Source organism: Phalaenopsis equestris, unplaced genomic scaffold (genome assembly GCF_001263595.1).
Source record: "Phalaenopsis equestris unplaced genomic scaffold, ASM126359v1 Scaffold000240, whole genome shotgun sequence".
NCBI lineage: Eukaryota > Viridiplantae > Streptophyta > Magnoliopsida > Asparagales > Orchidaceae > Phalaenopsis > Phalaenopsis equestris.
The window spans coordinates 1439945-1461528 of NW_018164682.1; the positions used below are offsets into that span (position 1 = coordinate 1439945).

A 21584-nucleotide genomic window follows, 5' to 3' on the forward strand; every position below is an offset into this window, starting at 1 on the left:
ATATATATATATATATATACATATATATATATATATGACAATATCTCAATTCACATGATCTCCAAGTTAAATAGAATTTTATCTATAGGGAAGGTAACACAGTCGCAGATTAGTTGGCTAAATGAGGATATTTGGGTATATCTGCTGTTATGGTGCCTCCCAGTGTGCTTCAAATACTTTGAAGGGGAGATCTGTTAGATCTACCTTACATTAGATGATTGACATATACTGCTTCAATAGATGATTAGATTTTTTTAGTTTTTCCGTATTACCTTTTGGGTTTTTTCTTGTTGATGAGCTCTTATTTGTTGTTTTATTTTCCCCAGTCATCTGTTCTCTTGCACTCTATCATGATCTGGTGGCTGCTCTCACGTGCTCCCACAGCTTTGCTAATGGCTGTTCTTCCTCCTTTTGTGTGTTACTGTTTCGACACTTAAGGAAAATTGTTCCCTCATTCTATCCTCAACATCAGACTTTTTGGGAAATACTGCACTACTTTGCTTTTTTTTGTCTTATCTTCGATTCTATATATTCCGATTTTTTACTTTTAAGCTTTTGGGTATAAATGTAACTACTTTTTGGAGATTTTTGGTTAAGTTGTATACCGGGGGGAGGATACTTACAGTTCTGGGTTTCTCCTTTCTCACTCTTTTGTTCTTCTTCTCTTCGTTTTATAATATTTGCCTACGGGCTTTCATTATAGTTTATCTTTCGGGATAGATACTTGGCTTGAGGTGTAGTGCTCTTTCATTTAAACTATGAAAGATATGAGATCAATTTGATTTCATATTTATATATATATATATATTTATATATATATATATATATTAAAAACCCCAAAGACTAATATATTAAATAGAAAGTAGGATACAGATAGATTATGTGAGAGGACCCAAACATGATACCCTGCCGAGACGATAACCACTACATGAAATGGTTCAAAAAGAGAAAATACAGAAAAATACATAATAAAACTAAAGAAAAACCAAAAATTGTCAAAATACGGTGTATCAGATAGCTAGAGAGCGGCCTAATTTTGTCTTGCCTCTGCCTTTAGTTCTAGGGAAGGAGTCAGCTAATAAATTTGTAAGATGGGTGCCATTGCCAATAGTAACCAATGTATCATCCAATAAACTTCCGAGCTCCAGTCGACCTCCATTCTTCTTCCTCCTGGAATAGACCTGTCATTTCTCATCCGAAGCAATGTATCATCCAATAAATTTCCGAGCTCCAGTCGACCTCCATTCTTCTTCCTCCTGGAATAGACCTGTCATTTCTCATCCGAAGATTGGCTCACCTGATCAGTGGAATGATTTTAAGTGTGCCAGACATATGTAGGTTGTTGAACATTAGAAACAACTACTTGTTGTACGAGCTGATCTTTTATCAGATCGAATGAGCACTCTCGTGTGTTTTGACATGTAAGTGAGTCTTTTCAATAACAGTGGGTGGTCTCCTGATTGAGGTTCAATTTTTTGTCATTGTCATTAAGGTTCTGCTTTTTGATTGAGGTTTATGTCTCGACAACCTTTGATATCCATTTTTTTCCCTTTTAGGGCTATATCTGAGGATGAGTGGTGTTTTGCTTGTATCTCACTCTGAGGTGTTGATTATCCTTGACTTCCCTATCCTCCACACCCTGTCGATTGCTGCTCTTCCACATGCGCACCTTCCCTTTCCCTGTTTTCCCCTACCGCCAGCCTTAATCGCCCTTCCCGCTTTTGTCGCAACCCATAAAACACTCCCACCCGCTGCTGTAATACCTTTCCTCCCTCGTAGTCTGCAGCTGCCAGCTCTGCAGCCTTCCATCCAGCTGTCGCCGCCCTTGCCTCTACCTACCAGCTGCTGCCGCCCTCTCATTCCTGCCTTCCAGTGCTGCCTCCGCACCATTCCAACCTCCTGCTGTGCCTGCAACTTCCAACCAACCCCTCTACCAGTTGTTCGACTACCATCCACCAACTTCGCTGTTGCCTTAGGGTGTCATTTGTGTGCTTTGTGTTGTTTTATTCTTATCTTGAAGCGTTTTCATTGAAACGTTTGAATTTCAACAATATGTACATTTGAATTTCAACAATATGTACATTTGAATTTCAACAATAATATTTGATTTCTATCGTGGTTTGGGTTAATTTTGATATCACTTGTCTTTAATTTTAAATCCATAATTAACTATACAGTAGAGTTTCTTCTACTTAAACATACCCATGCATGTTACGTAGATAGATATGCTTTTGCACAACTATTTGGCTTTAAAAATGTTTATACAAACCTCTTTTTTAAAATGCGTTTTTGGGGCGCGCCCATAGTTCTCATTGGGGGGGGGGGGGGGGGGGGGCGTATGGGAGGGAGGCAATAAGGTTTGGAGCGCAATACGCGCCTCATGGGGCATACTCCCCGCCTTATAATCAAATAAAAAGGGTAAAAAATCCCTAATTCTACATACCTATTCGAATCTGGCTTCTCTCGCACGCAGTCATCTCCTACAGGTCCTCAGCTTCGTCCCTCGCACCGCTGCACGTGGGTCATCTCGCAGTATTTCGTATTCTTCGCTCGTCTGCATCGTCTTCATCTCGCATGTAGGCTCGTCTGTGTCTTCTTCATACAAAAGGCTCATTGTCTTCATTCCGCGCGCGACTTCTTCTTTTCTCACTTTCCTGCACTCGCATCATCTACTCTCTCACACCGGTTTGTTTCTCACGCAACAACGCAACCAGATAAGTACGTTTGATTGTTTTGCAATTTTTTAAGCTTTTATGAGTTTTAATTGATCATTTCATTGTGGTTGCTGTGAGGTTAATGTAGCAGCTATGATTGTACTAATTCCAAATGCTAAGGTTAAGATTTGTTGGAAAAATTTTAGACCTATTTCCCTCACCTTATCTCTCTACTATCATCTCTCCTCATCAATCTACTTTCATTCAAGGGCGTGAAATTAAATATAATATATTACTAGCACAAGAAATGGTGGAGATGGATAAAAAATGTAGAGGTGGTAACATGGTCCTTAAAATTGATATTAAAAAAGCTTTTGATACTATAAGTTGGGCTTTCATTTTGAATATTTTGAGGGCTAGAGGTTTCTCAACAAACTTTTGCCATATTATTAAACGATGGTTGGAGAATAATCACTATAGCATCTTGGTTAATGGTAACTCATATCGTTTTTTTTTTGCTCAATGTGGCATCAAACAAGGTGATCCTTCATCTCCAACTATTTTTATTTTGGCTTTTGATTACTTTTCACGCCTAATAAATAGCTTAAATGAGGCACATCCCCATGTCAAATACTCACACAAATCCAAAGTTTTGGTTAGTCATTTGGCCTATGCTGAAGATGCTATTCTGTTCACCAAAGCTACCAAAAATGCTATCAAACGTATCATGCATACTCTGAATGAGTTTCAAAATACTTTTGGGCTATTTTTTAATAAAGCCAAATGTCAGCTATTTTTTGGGAAAAATGTTAAATCCAACATTATCAATTGGGCTACTTCGTTTACTGGTTATTATACAGCCATGCTCCCACTTAGTGGTAGATGGAAGCAAACTCAATTGGATGTTGTGGTGGATCGTATTAGGGCCAAAATTGCCGATTGGCATAATATTTTTCTCTCCAATGGGGTAGAGTGACTCTGCTGAAAAGTGTGCTTTATAGTATTCTTTTGTATGTCATGCAAGTGTTAAATTTGAAAAAGAGTACTCAAACATCTCTGGAATGCATTTTCAATAAATTTCTTTGGTCTGGAGGGGGAGATTCTAAGATTTGGGCTGGTTGGCGTAAAGCCTGCAAACCACTTTCTTCTGGGGGGCTTGTTTTTAAAAATCTACAGCATATTGCCGAGATCAACATTTGTAAATTGTGGTTTAAATTTAGAGCTGGTACCTCTTTATGGGCAAAGTTTTTATATCTCAAGTACTGCACATTACAACACCCTTCTATGGTGAGTTGGAAGATTGGAGATTCACGTATTTGGAAGTCTATTTTCAAAGCAAGATCCTTAGCTAATCAATATATCTACTTGGATATCAGAGAAGGTAAGGTTTTTTTTTGGTATGATCACTGGGGTATTTCTACTCTACCTGATATCACTCTTCCTCTGCATGATAATTATATTTTGGTCTCCCACTGTTGGAATAATGGGCAATGGGACTTGCCTAAATTGAGAGATATGTTGGGGGAGTTTGCTGCCCTATTGCTAATATTCCTATCACTCCGGATAAAAAAGATACTCCTTTTTTGAAATTCTCATCTAATGCCTTAATTACAAAAAAAATTGTATAATCATTTACACACTTTTACTGATTGGAAGTGGGGACATCTTATCTGGAATGCTCTCATCTCCCCATCCATTTCTTTCTTTTTGTGGCGATTCTTACTCTCCATGCTGCCTCTAGATGATATTTTGAAATTGAAAGGTTTGAGGTTTGCCTCTAAATGCTATATTTGTAGCAACGCTGAGGAAACTTGCACACATCTTTTTTATGAATGCCCCTTCTCCAAATCCATTTGGATGAGGATTGGGCGGCATTTCAGGGTTCTTTGGCCTCATAGCTCTAGGTTAGAGGATTCCATGGCTGCTTGGAAAATCTCACAACATAAGAAACTTGCATATTTTCCTTTAGTGGTGCTTTGATTTATTTGGTCTGCAAGGAATGGGTACAAATATGAAAATGCTCCTCCAAGCCCCTCTCTTACTATCTCCTATATACTCTCTAACTACTACAAGGATTTCCGTACTTTAAATTTGAATTCCAGTGAACCTATGCTTCAAAAGGGTAGGAGGCTTCTTCTGATTAGATGGCAACCCCCATTTGCTGGCTGGGTTAAGCTTAATATTGATGTTAGTTGGTCCACACAGGCTGCTTGAATTGGCGAGGTTTTCAGAGATAAGTTTGGTAATCATTTGTGTCACTTTGCCTCTCCTGTGGATGCCCTAAGTCCTCTGGAAGCAGAGGCTTGGGCTGTTCTGATGGGAATTAAGGTTGCGGTCATATTTAATTTCACACTGCTTGTTATTGAAACTGACTCATTTCAAATTTTTGAGCTGCTTACCAAGGTTACTCTTCATACTAGGGATCTACTCTGGGTATTTAATAGAATTTGGCATTTAACTGCAGTACATCAACTCTGTTTTCATTTCAGTTTTATTAACCGAGAAGGTAATGCTCCTGCTGATGGATTGGCAAAATTTGGCTCTCAAATTTATGGAAATAATATGGCTACTGTTAGCACCCATCGCCTACCCTTTCTTAAAAAGCTACTCCATGGAGACATGCTACCTATCCCCTTTATCAGATTTTAATGATCTGTACAGCTGCCTCTATCTTTAATTGCTTTCACCTGCTCTCTATGTTTTGGTTTTTGCCACACTGCTACGTTTCCAGCCTCTACTTGTTTCTCTGCCTACTATATCGCTCGGTGGAGGGCAAGCTTAAAATGGCGAATTTCTCTTTGTTCCTTCTCTACAGATGGCGAGGGCTCACCATTTACTTTAAAGCTATTTGGATAGCAACTTTTTGGGTACAGATTCATAGTTTTACTTTTTGGGTACATATTCATATTTTTTGGGTTTTTCCTTTTGTAATTTTCATTTCGATTTGGGTGTTTTGGTGTGGAGTTATACTATGGTTGAGGAACCCCCATTTGAGTGCGTTTGTTGCATGTTTTGGCTTTTAAGAGGGGGATCCTCTCCCAACACTTTTTTGTACCCAAATTTTATGATTAACACGTAGGGAGCCGAATAATGCTCCTTCTCCTATATATATATATCCATCCATCCATCCATCCATCCATCTATTTCTTTTATGTTGAAGATTTGCTAGAGATCAGTCTAGCTACAATAAGGTGTAATTTTTTTTTCATGTTTACTGTAAATCAAAATTTTTTTTTCATGTTTGCAATTTGTTAGAGGTGGATTTGATTTGATATTTTTTTTAAAATGTGTTAGGTTAGATATTAACTTGTAATGGAATAGGAGGATTTTGTGGTAGGTTCTTGCTAATTTCTTGAATATTCTAATCCTAGAAGAATTGTTTTGTTTGTGTTTAATTTTTTTATTATGCACAAATAGTTTATTTTTATCTCATATTTATATTCCTTATTTTTTTATACTGTGGGGCTTACGCCTCGACCCATAACAGCTCCCAATGCCCACGCCTTTTAAGACATTGATACAAACTTAAATGCGTGTATGCGTTCAATATTTTTTTCCCTTTGTATGTTTCTTTATCTGATTTCTTTTCTGTTTTAAAAAAACTAATTCTCCTTGTTTTTAGGAGTGCAATCATCATTTTCTTCTGTGTCCTTGCTCACTGTTCAAATACTCCCGGTCAATATGTCTCACTTTCTGATCAGAAGCAAAATTCCGAATTGGGCTGGGAAGCCTAGAATTGTTATAGTTCCATTCATATACCATTTTTAGAAAGCTTTATGTGTATTTGCTGTGCATTTATTTAAACAGTTACATTTAATTTTTTTCTTCTTTATAAGATTTAGCAAGATATAGCAGTAAGGTTGTCATTTATAATCAAAATATTCTGATGTTTTTTTTTTCATGAATATTGTCAGGGTAATTGGAACTATTTTGCAGCCATGCGATCTGAAAAAAGAGGACCGAAATTGGAAGCGACTCATCTTGAAAAAGCAAAAGAACTCTATACAAAAGTAGGATATGCTTAGCATTAATTTTTTTCCTTGATGTTTTAACTTTTTTGCTTCAATATCTTTTATTGTTTGGATGGGTATCAACGTTTAATATGTTCATCTCTAATATACAAATCAGCCAAATCGGCCTGCAAGATCCAAGTGACTATTGATTAATTATTTGTAGTCTAACCAGGCTATAAAGTAGCTGAATTGGATCAATCTTATGTCTTTTTGGTTATTTGTATTTATAGCATTATTTTTTATTGTATTTTTTATTTATTTTAATAGATTTAATTATCTTCTTTTGAAATAATTATGTGTTTGAAAATAAATTGTTACAATAAGATTTTACTTTCTTTCTGATATGATCAGATTATTGATTTATCATGGATTGAATGATTGAAACTTATGGCTAATATAATGTTTTTAAGTTCCAAGTTGTTTACATAAACTGCTTTGAATTGAGGGGAAGGTGAAATACGTGGCACACAATTTCAAGCGAGTTGTATACACTACTAGGATCTAAAAGCATTTTATTGACTGCATATAATGTCAATTCATGGTAATCACTTATCTAAATATCACTAATTTTCTTAATTTAAGGAATAAGATTACAAGGTTAAGCTTGAAATTCAAATTAAAATTCTAATCCGTTAAAAAATGAATTCAATTCCTGTCTTAATAATTTAAAATTTGAAGCTTGAACTTATCCTGAAGAATTTAATTGAGTCCAATAAATTAAATCAAAATAAAAATAAGAGATTCTTTACCTCTCTGAATACACCTTGAAAATTAATAAAAAAATAAGGGGAGGTGTTGTTTTTTTTTTAATGATTATTAATTTGTTGAGCCCTAGCAACATAAGTTACACCTTACCCCACTGTGACAATTACTGAAGTCCATCTCATAGCTTTTCCAACGGTGTAAGTCGGATTGTGCTCCAACTTGACATCTACTGGGGTATACTTCACTGGCTTTAGGGACTGAGCTCTTAGTCGAAAAATAAGAAGGATTTTGAGTTGTGCGGAGACAGCTATAGCCATGTCGATGCATCTGTAACCATACTTGTCCACTGGTAGGTTTGCTATACATCCATAAGCGTGTAGAGCACCAATCCTCCGTGCAATGTGTTTGAATAAATGTGCAATGCTTTTTAATTTATAAATGTTCATAAAAGGTGTGCGCTCCTATCTTTAGCTGTTGTGGCCAGCGTGCCATCACACACACAAAAAAAGGAGAAAAGAAAAATAAAGAACGTATTAGTGCTTCTTTAGTTTCAAAATAATTTTCAATTTTCTAGACGTTTCGATGACTCCTTGGATTGCATGAATGTTCGTGATATCCCTACAAGACTATTTTGCATATAAGACAAGGTCGTAAGTTTGGGTTGTTTTTCTTATAAGTTGAGATTAGAAGGCCACTATGTTGGTTATTCAATCAATAATATAAGATCATCAGGCCCATCCTTATATGTCATTTAAAATCAGGACAAGACCTACATTGAACTTCCCTTAAACCTGAAGTTATAATTCTTGGTCCATTAGACCTCTTTATAAAGTATTTAGTCTAATCTTACAAGAACATCTTTAACACAAATATATCCACCCTTGGTCAGCTTGGTATCCTGGAGCAGGCCAACCATGATTACTCAATCAGACTCCTTGGATGTTACAACTCATAGCCTCTCTAATGACAGTAGATTGGGTTGATTGGTATACCCAGAATGATGCAAAAATGAGATTTTAATTAGGTCTCTATTCTTCTGATCATTTTCTATTCATACTGTGTTTAACTAAAACCAAATCTAAACCTAAATTACCTACCTAAACAAAATATTTAATCGATTACTCTCCTGCAAGTGAGATAAATTATTAATTATCGGTACTTCCGGCCATGGGAAATCTTTGACTTAGATCTTAATAAATCTTGATTTAAACATCATGGAAATTTGGTTATAATGAATCTTTTCTACTTCATGGAATCTTTTCCCATGTCTTCTCTTAGTGTTGAAGGAAGTTCACTTTTACCAAGTGATAATTTTTTTTGGAGTAAAAAAGCATGCAATCTGGTTGTAATATAAACCACCATTTGTACTTGAAATAAATTTTTGTTATTATTGTTTTCAATGCATGTTTTATTAAATTGGCAATTAATATTACATGAATTTAACATTCAACTATTTTTAGTCATTTCTAACGATGCATAATTCCCATAATAATTGCATTCGGCCTCTTATATATGTTACAGCACTTCACTACATCAGATGCCAAATTCATTATTAGTTGAAAGAGTGGTTAGCTTTACTTTGCGAAACTTGCAGCAACAATTTTATCCAGACAAGCTTTAAGCAATGGTTTTGTTTTCTCTGCAACATTTCTTAACATAGCTAAAACTTCACAGGAATTTTCATTCAGGTGGCTAACTCTAATCCTGATTGGTTTATTTATATTTTGGATTTCTTGTATTCTGCTATGAGAGCTTATCATATGCTTTTCTTCTACTCGTTAATCACAGCAAAATAAAAAAATAATAAGAACATTGTCTTGAAGAATATTTGATACTGAAACTAGTATGGAAAATAGTGGAAATACAAAAAGTAAACCTTCATTAATATTAAAATAGTGTTACAACATGACTTGAACAGAAATAACAACACAGACACAAAATGACACAAGCAAATACTCGTAAATGTATTCCAACGGGTGATGGAGATCGGCGTGGTGGGCCGGGATGGCTGGCGGGGGTAGTGACAACAACAAATTGCTGGTGGTAGCGAGGGGAAGATGCGAAATTGCGCGGCAACAAGTGGGAGGGGCTGTAGGTGTTCAACAACAATAGTGTGGTGGTGGGAGGAGCTTGAATGGAGTTAGGAATGCGGAACAACAGAATAATTTGTAGGAAGGGGAATTGTTTGGTGTCGGGGTGACAGAGAGAGAGAGTTCGGCAGTTGAGGAGTAGAAAGAAGAAGGTTTGGAGAAGGGAAAATGGAGCATACAATTACCATGTTAGTGGGGATACAATCGGAGCACGACCACCTCCTTTGATATAGCTCACAAAGGGGAAAATGCTCCACACAAGAGACCTATAATAGCAATTTATAGGCTCAAAAGAAACTTCTACACAAAAGGAGAAAGTGAGAAGCCTAGAAAAATCCAGAAAATCCAAATTCCATTGATGGCGCCCATATGGATCGTGTATGTTCGTGATCCCGTTCACTTGCTCGTTCCCGTGAAGGTTCACAGCCCCCCTGCTCTCGCGCAGCTTCTCCTGCTTTTGCAAATTCTCGCTGGGTTCCCTCTCCAGCGAAGTCTTGCGGGGCTTCAGTCTAGCGGGATCGAGGCGCCTCGAATCGGGTGCAGTTTAGCGCCCGTGTTAGGACGCTGGTAGCTCCTGCGTCAATATTCTCAACTGTTTGACCATTTTAAACGAGCTTTAAAAGCTAAAATAGTCTGTTTTCTTATTCCTGTGGAAAACCTGTTCTTTGTTACATAAACCAAATGTTATCGATCCTAATAGAGAGGTAAGAAAAGTTGATCTTATGGTGGGCTCTGGTGTGCAGTGTTACTGTTTCTGTTCTAGAGAAGAATATATTCTATGTTACTTCAATTAAGTCGATCTCAATTCTATTCTATCTCGATCCTAGCTTGAATTATGTTTCAGTTTCTGTTTCTGCAAAATTCATTATCCCTTGTAACATCTCTGTCAGAATTAAGTGAGCATGATTTTTCATTTACTCTCTAAATGCTCCTTTCAATAATTTTTTTCTCTATGTACCTCCTTTTTTGTAATGGTTCTTTAATTCAAGCCTGTTTCTTCTCTGGAAGATGAGCAGTATTATTATCTCATTTTACCATCAATATATTTATACATATATTTTTCGTTTTCCTTTTGTTCTTTAATGGATTTTTTGTTTAGGTTTTGATGCTGTGCCCTGCAAATCTCTATGCTGCAAATGGTGCTGGAGTGATTTTGGCAGAGAAAGGTCGTTTTGATGTTTCAAAGGATGTTTTCACCCAGGTATATTATTATAATATTTTTTAAATAATCATAATTGTTGATGGATTACTTACTCAAATATTTTGTAGGTGCAAGAGGCTGCATCTGGAAGTATTTTTGTTCAGATGGCAGATGTGTGGATAAATCTGGCTCACGTCTATTTTGCTCAAGGTCATTTTGCCTTGGCTGTGAAGATGGCAAGTTCATCCGCTTTCTTATATAGGAAAATTAATGAAGGTGCCTTCATCTGACGTTACTGCACTTTCTTGCAGTATCAGAATTGCTTGAGGAAGTTCTATTATAATACAGATTCGCAAGTACTTCTTTATTTGGCTCGGACTCACTATGAGGCTGAGCAATGGCAAGATTGCAAGAAAACATTGCTTAGAGCCATCCATTTGGCGCCTTCAAATTATACTTTACGGTTTGATGCAGGAGTTGCAATGCAAAAATTTTCAGCTTCAACTCTGCAAAAGTCAAAGAGAACTGCTGATGAGGTCTGTAAGAAAGAAGTGCTTGATGCTTTTTGTCTATTTGAATATATTCATTTGTTGCAATTCATTTTACTTTTCATGTTTGAGCTCCATATTTCAAGCCTTTGCGGATATAAAAAATTCATGATAGTATTGTGTTAGATTGACTCCAAACCTGCCAAATAATTTGAAATCTTATTTTTGGCATTAAAATAAAAGGGCAATTAAGATATTTGATTTTCATTATTATGTGGTATAAATAACGCTAATTTGTTTACGGTTAGGTTACGCTATGTGATTGTGTCTTGAATCTTAGGGTTAGGATTTGGGAGAGTTCGTCTACCTCTAGAATTGTAGGTGCTTATCTTTATGTACTTGAGACGCTGCTTGGTTTTATTGAAATAAAATATTTGGTTGCTCTAATTCCTGTGAAAAATTTCTCCGGTTCCTATCAAATTAGTATCGGAGCTAGCTGAGAGCATTCAATTCGGAGAAGCAATTAAGAGTTCGCGGTGTACATGGAGGATCAAACCTTGCTATACAGTTGCCTTGGTGACCTAATATTGTGATATAATCGCGATTCAAGTTGCTGTGAAGCTTATGACAGGAGTTTTAGGCGCGATTCAAGCTAGTTAGGATTCGGCTGGATCGATCACAGTGTGAATATAGTCAAGATACAACTGTGACTGAGTGCTGGAAGTCAAGGTTAGGATAACGACAAAGTATTGGGAAGCCAACAATAGAAGTGCGGCTTGCCCTGGTCGCATAATCTCAAGTAGAGCTAGCCAAGAAACCAACGAATGAGATTATCTTTCGTGATCGAAAATCTTTTTGGGTGTAATGACAGCAAAAAAAAATCAATTCTATGTAGGAGAAATTCAATGAAGAGATGAGTCAAATTAGATTTGAAATAGAGGAGCGTTTTTCGGCCATGGAGGGGCTGCTCTCATCCATGGAGGGGGGATTCACTATCATGGCATAAATGGTGAAGGTCATGAAGCTTCACACAAACTTGTTGAGTGGGATCAAGTGATGACTTCTGGAGCGGATGTGAGTCGCAATATTCAGAAGTATTTGGGCGTTATCATAGCAGTTTTGTTGCCTTAGGCCGATTCAAAGCCGTGGGATCGAGCAAAGAAATGGGGAGCAATCTCTAGCATGAGATCAGGTGTTTCTCCCATCATTGCGCACTCCTATCACAACCCCAAGTACAAAAGGACGAGATTGAGGGATGGATCTGAGTTGGAGGTCAAAATCATATAACCTAGAGCGAGCTTCTTCTCTGCCCCAATCTCGTTAGGAAAAAAGATGGAGTTGATATTTCTGTGTGGATTATCGGACAGTGAATGAGGAAATAATACCTTACATATCTCCCATTTCGATAATCGATGAGTTACTGGACGAATTGTTTGTGGCTGCAATATCCTCCAATATTGACTTGAAATTAGGGTTCCAATAGATTTGGATGTCGCAAAAGGATGTGCACTAGACTGAATTTCAAATTCATGAGGGTCACTATAAATTTTTTATTAAATGGAAGGGAGGCCACATAAGAGCCATACGACTTGATTTAGCAATAGTTTGTTCTCTTCCACCTTGAGGACACTGTGCCTTCTTGGGAGGGGAGTAATGTTAGACCAGTGCAGGGCCCGCCAAATAATTTGAAGACTAATGTTTAGCATAAGACTAAAAAGACAATTTTGTCATTTATTTGTTATTATTGTGGGGTATACATATGGCTAATGTGTTTAGGGTTATGTTATGCTATGTGATTGTTGTCTTGAATCTTAGGCTAGAGTTTGGGGTAGATTACCTATCTCTCAAATTGTTGGTGCTTATCTTATATGTATTTGACTTGTGTTGCTTGGTGTTATTAAAATAAAATATTTGCTTGCCCTAATTTTTTGTGGAAATTTTCTTTGGTTCCTATCGTATTATTGTTGTTTACATTATCATTATCATTATCATTATTATTATTATTATTATTATTATTATTTTTATTATTATTATTATTATCATTATTTTAAATTTTCTCACCTAAGCTAATATGTATTTTAGCGTCCATTGCTTGATAAGAAAGTTCAGCATGAGCTTAAATGAATTTTAATTTTTGCCTGGAGCTAAGATTTTAATTTTTTAGAAGTTACTCTTAATGGTGATGGAGTGAACCTAAGGGCAGGCATTTCTAAGATGAGCTCAATGAATTTTAATAGTCCATCAACTTTAACTTGTGTTATCGAGACTAACAGTACTTGTTAGGGATTGCTTTGTTCATTTAAATTATAAGTAATTATCATAACGCCATGTTATTTAATGATAGATAATATTTGATCTGCTGATATCCTTAAATTATATTTTCATAGCTTATGCTCGAAGTCCTAATGAGCGAAGTCTAAATATCAACTGAATTGGGCGACATTTAGAGATGTCACTATTATCTTAATAAGTTGTATACAATCATAATTTAGGCAATATAAATGTTTTTAAATATATTAACATCGCACCTTGCACACGGTATTTGAAATTTAATTTGACATCTAAATGACAATCGAACAAACAATCCTATAGAATCTTTCCTGTTAAATGTTCAATATGTGTATTGCATTAGTTTTAGTTTATATTTTACATGTAAGAAAGTGCTCAATCCCTGATATTAAATGTCTCTATTACATTTATTCTTGATTAGTAAATGGTTTTTGTTAGGCTTTTTGCTTCTATTTAGATATTATCAATGAACTAAACCTGGCTTGGTGCCTAGCTAGGCCTGGTCATTTCTGGGCTGGTCCTGAGTCAGGTTTGCCTCAAATTATCACGACTCGGCTTGGGGATTGAAATTAACCAAATCAGGAACCAATCGACAGATTGTGAGAACCAAGTCTTCTATATTTATTTTCTATTTAATAAATGAAAGAGTCACTAATCAAATTGAATTAACACAATATTTTTTAAAATTATTTGGTTACTAATTGCCGCATCTACTAAACATTATCCCTTGTATCGTTCATCATTTAATCTATTAAATTAACGTGAAAAGTTAGTTTAAACTAACAATGAAACAAGTAAGTCAATGAATACTCATTTTTTAAACTATAGCAATATACGTAAAAAGAAAGTAAAATGCATGTCAGTTAAAATTTTAATAAATCAATATTAATGTTTTAGATGCTATCAATGAATATTACTCTATGAATAACATATTAATAACATTTTGTATTTATACAACCACCGCATAAGCACCCTCTAAAAATTGTACCACTTAAGATATTTCAATATCAATATCCTTTTTCATATACGTGCACAAATACCTTAATGTTTTTCTACTAGAACCATAAATGAGTTACTCCATTATAGCCAAACATACACATACCAACACACTACAACAATATTACTTTCTAATAATAACTGTTTAATTCTTATTTGCATAACAGTCAATATTATTATTCAATATTCAATAATAAGTTTAACAAAGCTAAGGTTATTCTTACAATATGAACAAAATTCATTGTACTATAAATCATGGGTTTGTAATAGTAACAGTTAATGCATTCAGTCGAGAAGAAATAAAATATTACTATAGTAAAAGAATATGAGTACTCACATCAGTGCTGATTAATTTGTTATATGGTTTGTCTTGAAGTCAATTTTTCTATATTGAAAACCAAACATAAAAATGATATTTATTACCGAAATTTAAATAAATTATTAATTTAATTAACTATTAACTTGATGTTATTAATGTATAAATTTTTCATATTTTACTTTATGTAAACTCGTTTAATTTTCTAATATATATATATATATATATATATTTCCTTCGAACAACTAGGGCAAGACGTCGAATCTCAAGCCGTGTGCGGGAGTTCGCGTCTGCGCCCTACTGCATCACAGTCGTTCGCGTCTACACCCGACAGTTCGCATTTGCGGCTTTTTGTTTGACGCCTGCGGCTTTCTGCGACGTCGTCTTGTCGCGGTTCGCGCGGCTTTGTCGAACTGAGGTTTCGACTCTTTTGCAGTTCTGTCTGCGGCCCCGACCTCTTTGACCCTGAGCCGATTTGCAAAGCTTATGGATGGAGCTTCCTTCTTCTTCGGGTGGTAAACCTGACAAAACCTCTTTTGCCCATGTGGGTAATCCTCAGGGAGAGACGGTGGTTGTGTTCCCTTCAATTTACAAGGAGAATCGTGATAGTACATGTGGCTGCCCCTTCATTAAGAATGTAAGCAGGAAAATTGGGAAGGCAACACTCTTTTTCTCAGAGTCAGAAATTTCAACATTGACTGACAAATTCAAGTTTACTCTCGTTGGGAAATTTCAGTGGGGACACCCACCTATGAAGGTTATGAGGAAAAGTTTTGATGACCTCAAATTAGCTGTAAAGTGGAAAGTGGAGCTCATGGATGAGAGACATGTTTTGATTCAGTTAACCGTGTCTGAAGACTATACTTGGATTTTCTCGAAAAAGTATCTTAACCTATGAAGCTACTCAAGCGGTCTCCTGATTTCGACCCAAATCATGAAACTCTCACTGTACCGGTATAGTTTAGTTTACCTGGTTTTAAGTTGCGTTTTTTTCACTATCAGGTTCTCTACTCTATTTGGGTCATTCTTGGAGATCCTTTGAAACTAGATCTGTCTACTTTCAACCTAACCAGACCCTCAGTGTCCAGAATACTTGTGGAAATGTATATTACTTTATCTGATGTTACTGAAGTCTGACTGGACACAAACTCTAATGGTTATTGACAACAAATCGTCATGGAGCACAGACCCCCATATTGTACGCACTGTAAGATGTTTGGTCCTGTCTTTGATAAATGCCACAAGTTTCATCCAAATTTGAAATCTAAGGCTCAAGTGAATAAGGATGGGTCTAACCCAACAACTCTAGACATTTTAGTTCCACCTGAGGAGGATACTACCAGACAGGTGGTGTCTATTGCTCCTGAGGAACCCCCCATGACACTGTTGTTATTGTTACTGCGAGTGATGTGATGCTAACGCCTTCAAACTCCATAAAAAATAATACTGATGGACTATTACCTACAAATGATAGTGTTCATACTGATAATCAGGAGAGCCTCATAGCTCCACTTCTTCAGGAAGTATCCGGTGTAGAGACAACTCATACTTCACATATACTGGAACCTATTGTGGGTAATACGGGTCTTTCTGCTTCAGTTCTACCACCCCATCAAACTGATTCTTCGGAAGAGGAATGACAGGTCTATTCCAGGAGGAAGAAGAAGAATGGAGGCCGACTCTAGTTCAGGAACATATTGGATGATACATTGGTTACCACTGACAATGACAATCATCTTACCATCTTATTAGCTTGCTCCTACCCTAGAACTAGAGACAAAGACAAGACCAAATTAGGTCGCCCTTGAGCCACCTGATACTATGTATTTCAGCACTGTTAGGCTTTTTATTTTAATATCTAATGTATTTTTCTGTTTTTTTTTCTAGTTTTGGAATCATTTGTGGTTTTTTGTATGGACATTGTGTCATGTTTGGGCCCTCCCACATATTGCATCTGTATCTTTCTTTCTATTTAATATATTAGCCATTTTGGGCTTTAAATATATATACACTACTAGAGTAGGCTTGAATGAACAAGAGAAATGAAAAATTATTTGATTGGTTGATTATTATTAAATCAATTAAATAAACATTACCTTATTTGGTCAAACCCTATTCCATGCGAAATAAGCTTGCTCTCGCACTTGAGCTTCTTCCACTGTGCGCCCAAGAGCTGAATCTCACGCACGAGAGAGCTTCCTCTTTGACTCCTGCTCGTCGTCTCCTCCGCTGTCGCTCTTCTCCTCCCGCATCGTCCTCTCTTTTGCATGTCGCTCGACTCCCAGGTAAGTTGATCTCACTTGTGCTGTGTCATTTTGTAAACGAACTCATCTCCTTGGCTTCCAATCCCCTCATTGCCTCTCCTACCTTTCGGCTGTCTCTGACGCCTTGTTTCTTCGGTTTCTTTCAAGTGTTCAACTCTTTGATTTCTCTCCTCTGAGTAAACAAAACGTGGCGTTGACATATTGTTGGCTTACACTTATTGCTCAAAGCTTTTTAGTGTTTATTATTATTAGGTAAATCATCGTACATTTAGCTTGTTCCTTTATTACTAGTATTTTTCCTCTAGTTATCATTGTCAAAGTCATTCTTGTTCTTGATATATTGGGTAAACTGCATTTTGACAGATTTTTCAAAAAGTTGTTTAAATCTGTATTTTCACACGGTCCTGGCTAGCTGCGGTCAGAATTTTTAAAAAAATATATAATTGCCACCACGACTTTTTGAATATCAGATTATTTAAGCTGCAACTGCCTCAAACAGATTCTGTCACATACTGCAAGCAATGCAGCCCATGACTGTGGCAGCATCAAACTAGGTTTTATAGCCATTCTAAATTCTAAAACAAGGTTAATAAAATTTCAGCTTAAAATAAGATGCTTTGACAACCCACTTCATATATTAATAGAATTTATATCTGCAGTTTCGTAGCTTGGATGCCCTTACTTGATCTAGAGCGCCATCATTAGGGTTGTAAACGAGTCGAGCCGAGCTCGAGCCATGCCTATTTCGAGCTCGACTTGTTTGTAAAAAATGGAAGCTCGAGCTTGGCTCAATGATGACAACAGACTCGTGAGTTTGAGCCAAAAATCAAATAGTCAATAGAGGCTTATTGGAGAAGGCATTGATAGCGGGAAAAGAAAGAGAAGTATCACAATAGCTTGCCAGTGAAGGTATCAATGTGACCATCAATCAACTAGTTGAGTCAGTTCACGAGCCAACGAGCCTAGTTAAGCTTCAACTCAAGCACATTTAATAAACGAGTCTGAGTTTGAGCTCATGGCTTGATAAGCACAACTCGGAAGCTTGTTAACTAGTTGATATCGATGCTGGACTGTCTCCTGCTTTTGATGCACTGGAGCAGGAGTACGCCGACCGCATTCCAGTGCCTGGACCGACCAGTCCAGGCAAGGCAAAGCCGAATCGAGCAGTTTCTTTTTCAATTCCTTTCCAATTTCTAGTATGTTTCTTATTATTTCTAATCTCTAGTCATTTCCTACACGTGTTTTATTAGGTTTTGGATTATTAGTTTTTGATTGTGTTTCTGTCCCGGTAGACGTTGGCATCCCCTATTTTTTCGTATAGGGCTGTATTCGAAAATGACTGGTGCTCCGGCTTGATCTCGTTTCGAGATAGTGATTACCCTCGACCTTTCCATTCTCCACAACCTACTCTCCACTGGCAGCGTTGTCGTAACCACTGTTGTGTATTTTAGTTCATGTAGTATTATTTATATTGCGAAAAATCTAAAAATATTATTTCTTGTTATTTTTATTGTGATAATTTGCGCGTTATTTGGTTTACAAGTGATTGTTACCATGTGTATTTTGAATCATATTTTTTGTGTTTTTTTTAGTTTATGGTAACTTAGTTGATAGGCCTAAGTTGTATGCATAGGACTGGAGTAACTAAACTTGTTTTTTACGAGTTGAACTAAAAAGAATTGTTAAAAAAATTAGAAAACTTAAAATACTTAAAAAGAATCTAGGAGATGACAAACCCACCTTATGTAGAGAATATCATGTCTGGACCACTTGGCGAATTTGCGAGTCTCATTATTGATGGAATCCATAGGAGTCAATAATTCTGCTATTTTGGCTAATATTTTGAACTAAAACCTGCTAGCATTTAGATGTTCGAAAACAACCAATTTTGAGGCTTATCTGTAGAATATCTTAATCTCTATATAGCTAGTTTCTTAGAGTTATGTGTGACATTTAGCTATAATAGTGTCTTAGACGATATTGTTAGACTTAGTAGTTTTTATTCTTTCTCAAGGATAAAGTTAATATTTGGTTGATTTCTTTAGCACCATGATCTATAGCTATTTGGACAGACATTGCTCAGAAATTCCTAGCAAAACATTTTCCACTTTTAAAAAAATGTCAACTTTAGAAATGATGTTACATCTTTCACCTAATTATACAGTGAATCCATTTATGAGGCTTCAGAGATGTTTAAAGAGATGCTTAGGAAGTGCTCATACTGTGCCATACCTGATTGACTTATAATTTAGATATCTTACAATGAACTGATGTAATATTTGAGATCGATTATAGATGTTCTGGCTGGGAGATCTTTAATGTCTAAATCGTTTCAAGAGGCTTATGTTTTGGTCGAGGCAATAGATAAAAATAATTTTAATGGTCCCCTCAGAGAGTTAACCCTTCGAATATAGCAAGTGTTTATGACACAAATGAGTTAGAAAACTTAACTTCGCAAGTAGATGTCATATCTAAAAAAGTTAGATAATCTATACTTAAATCCAATAATACGATCACTAGCAGTAGAAGACAATGCCTATGAATAGCTAGTTGATCCTTTTAGTGCTTCTGTGAAGTTTATTAACGCAATTAATAATAGACACAATAACCCATATTTCAATACCTATAATCTAGGTCGGCAAAATTACTCAAAATTTAACTGGAATAACAAGAACTATGTTGTAGGATTCCAGCAGTGGGGTAGCAACCAACCTAATCCTGTAGAAAAATAGAACAATCAGGGTAAAGGTAACCCGATACTAATTTATCCACCTGGATTTATTTCTAATCCCCAATATAGAAAGAAGTAATTATCTTTGGGAGAATTTATAGTGAATATGAGGAATCATATATAAAAGCATGTTGCGGCCATAGAGAATATTGAAACACAATTATAAGGCAATTAGCCAACTCATTGAGTCAGAGACTCCAAAGGACAGTACCAAATTAACATAAAGGTGAATTCAAAGAGCCAAAATGTGCAGCAGTCTCAAGCTATTAGATTAAGGAATGAGAATGAGTTAGTGGAGGTTATTAGGGAGGACCATAGCAAAAAGAAAAAAAAAAAAAGTCAGAAAAACTTATTAGAACATACCTCGTCAGAAAAACTTATTAGAACATACCTCAGACATAAGAAAAATAACCTCACCACCTTCGATAGTACAAGAAAATAAATCTTAAATCAGATAATAAATCCTAAAAGTTATTTCTTAATCCTAATAGTTCTCTTTTTATTGCATATTCATATTTCAATCCAAGTATGTTCTTTTTTTATCCTATTGTTTTTTGCATCTGTAGTGTATAAGAAGTTTGGGGGAGGAATTTTTGTAAAAACTATAGTGTAAAGAATATATATCTAAATCTTAGAGCTCTATTAACAGTTGTAGAGTTAATTAGGATTTATGGTGATTTACTAATAAGTAAGGAAAATAACCATATGTGACATGAATCTTTATTAATTTTTGAAACTATCAATGAACACCTAATGACTGGCCTCTAACCGTACTTAATTATTCATGTATATGAAGATTCCTAAACATTTAGACTAAAATTGATTAAAAATAAAATTAACTTCAAATAGATATAATTTAAGAACTAGTTAATTCAAATAATTCAACTCTTAGTATTCCTTGAATTGCAATATTTTGATGAGTGAGGTAATTGATAATTTGACTTAGGAAAGAATTTGTATTCGAAATTAAACAAAGAGAAGGAAAGCTAACTAGATATAATAATCCTCTTTAAAAGATAAAAAACAAAAGAAAAATCAAAAGAATAAGAAAAATTGAAAAAACTTAGGTTATAAAGAAAAAAATTAGGAGTTTTTTGCAAGAGAAATTTTAAGTTAAACTTAAAATCTAAAATATGTACCAATTTCTCTTTTTGAAAGCTTGAGAATAAAAAAATTCTTTTAACTCTAAATTCAGGCCGTGATAATTAGCCGGATAATAATTGAATTAACATTAATTAGTTGATTAGTCAATTTGAATTGTATATATTTGAAAAATAATCTTATTTTAGTCAACTAAGCACAAGTGATTTAAGGTTTATTATATAGAAGTGTGTTAATATAAGTTATGTTGGGATATTAGGCTTTAAGAAAATTTAGTATTAAGAAATGGTTTGTGAATCTTGAATTATTTGTTTACCTTGTTACTAAAGAACATTACAAAATTAAGTCTCAATCTACCATGATCTTTCAAAGATTCTAACTGTAGGGATTGAAATAATTGAGGGCAACTAATGATTAAGTTTAAGGAAATTTGATGTGTTGAAAATGAGATTTAATATTTTCTTTTATTTTTTTATGTTATTTGTGTCATTTTTATATTTTTCTATGGTATTTTTGGTTGTATTGTAGTGTACATGTAAGAAGACAAAATAGGGGGAGCACAAGGAGCAAAATGGATGTTAAGTCCTGGACTGCCCAGACGTCCAAGCACGGCAACCCAACATTGGAACCAACCCAAAAATTTGCCAAAATATTGTGAAGTTGAAAGCGGGCGTCGCTATCCCAGATGTGCGGGATTACGGTTCATTGTGTTTCATTGGCGTCGTTTCGCGTCTGATGGCTTAAACCAAATGGGAGGCATCATTTGGGAGAGATAACATCTCAGAGGAGGAAATCA

At 35.6% G+C, this 21584-nt stretch overlaps 1 protein-coding gene across 3 annotated transcripts in view; it reads left to right on the forward strand.

Moving 5' to 3' along the window:
• LOC110024047 (protein CTR9 homolog) overlaps positions 1 to 21584 on the forward strand; it is a 92752-nt gene that overhangs the window by 64294 nt on the left and 6874 nt on the right. For all 3 annotated transcript variants that reach the window (XM_020723776.1, XM_020723775.1, XM_020723774.1), the window contains 4 exons: positions 6569 to 6664; positions 10562 to 10663; positions 10732 to 10839; positions 10915 to 11139. In XM_020723776.1, coding sequence (XP_020579435.1) covers positions 6569 to 6664; positions 10562 to 10663; positions 10732 to 10839; positions 10915 to 11139 — 531 coding nt within the window. The remainder of the gene's footprint in view (positions 1 to 6568; positions 6665 to 10561; positions 10664 to 10731; positions 10840 to 10914; positions 11140 to 21584) is intronic.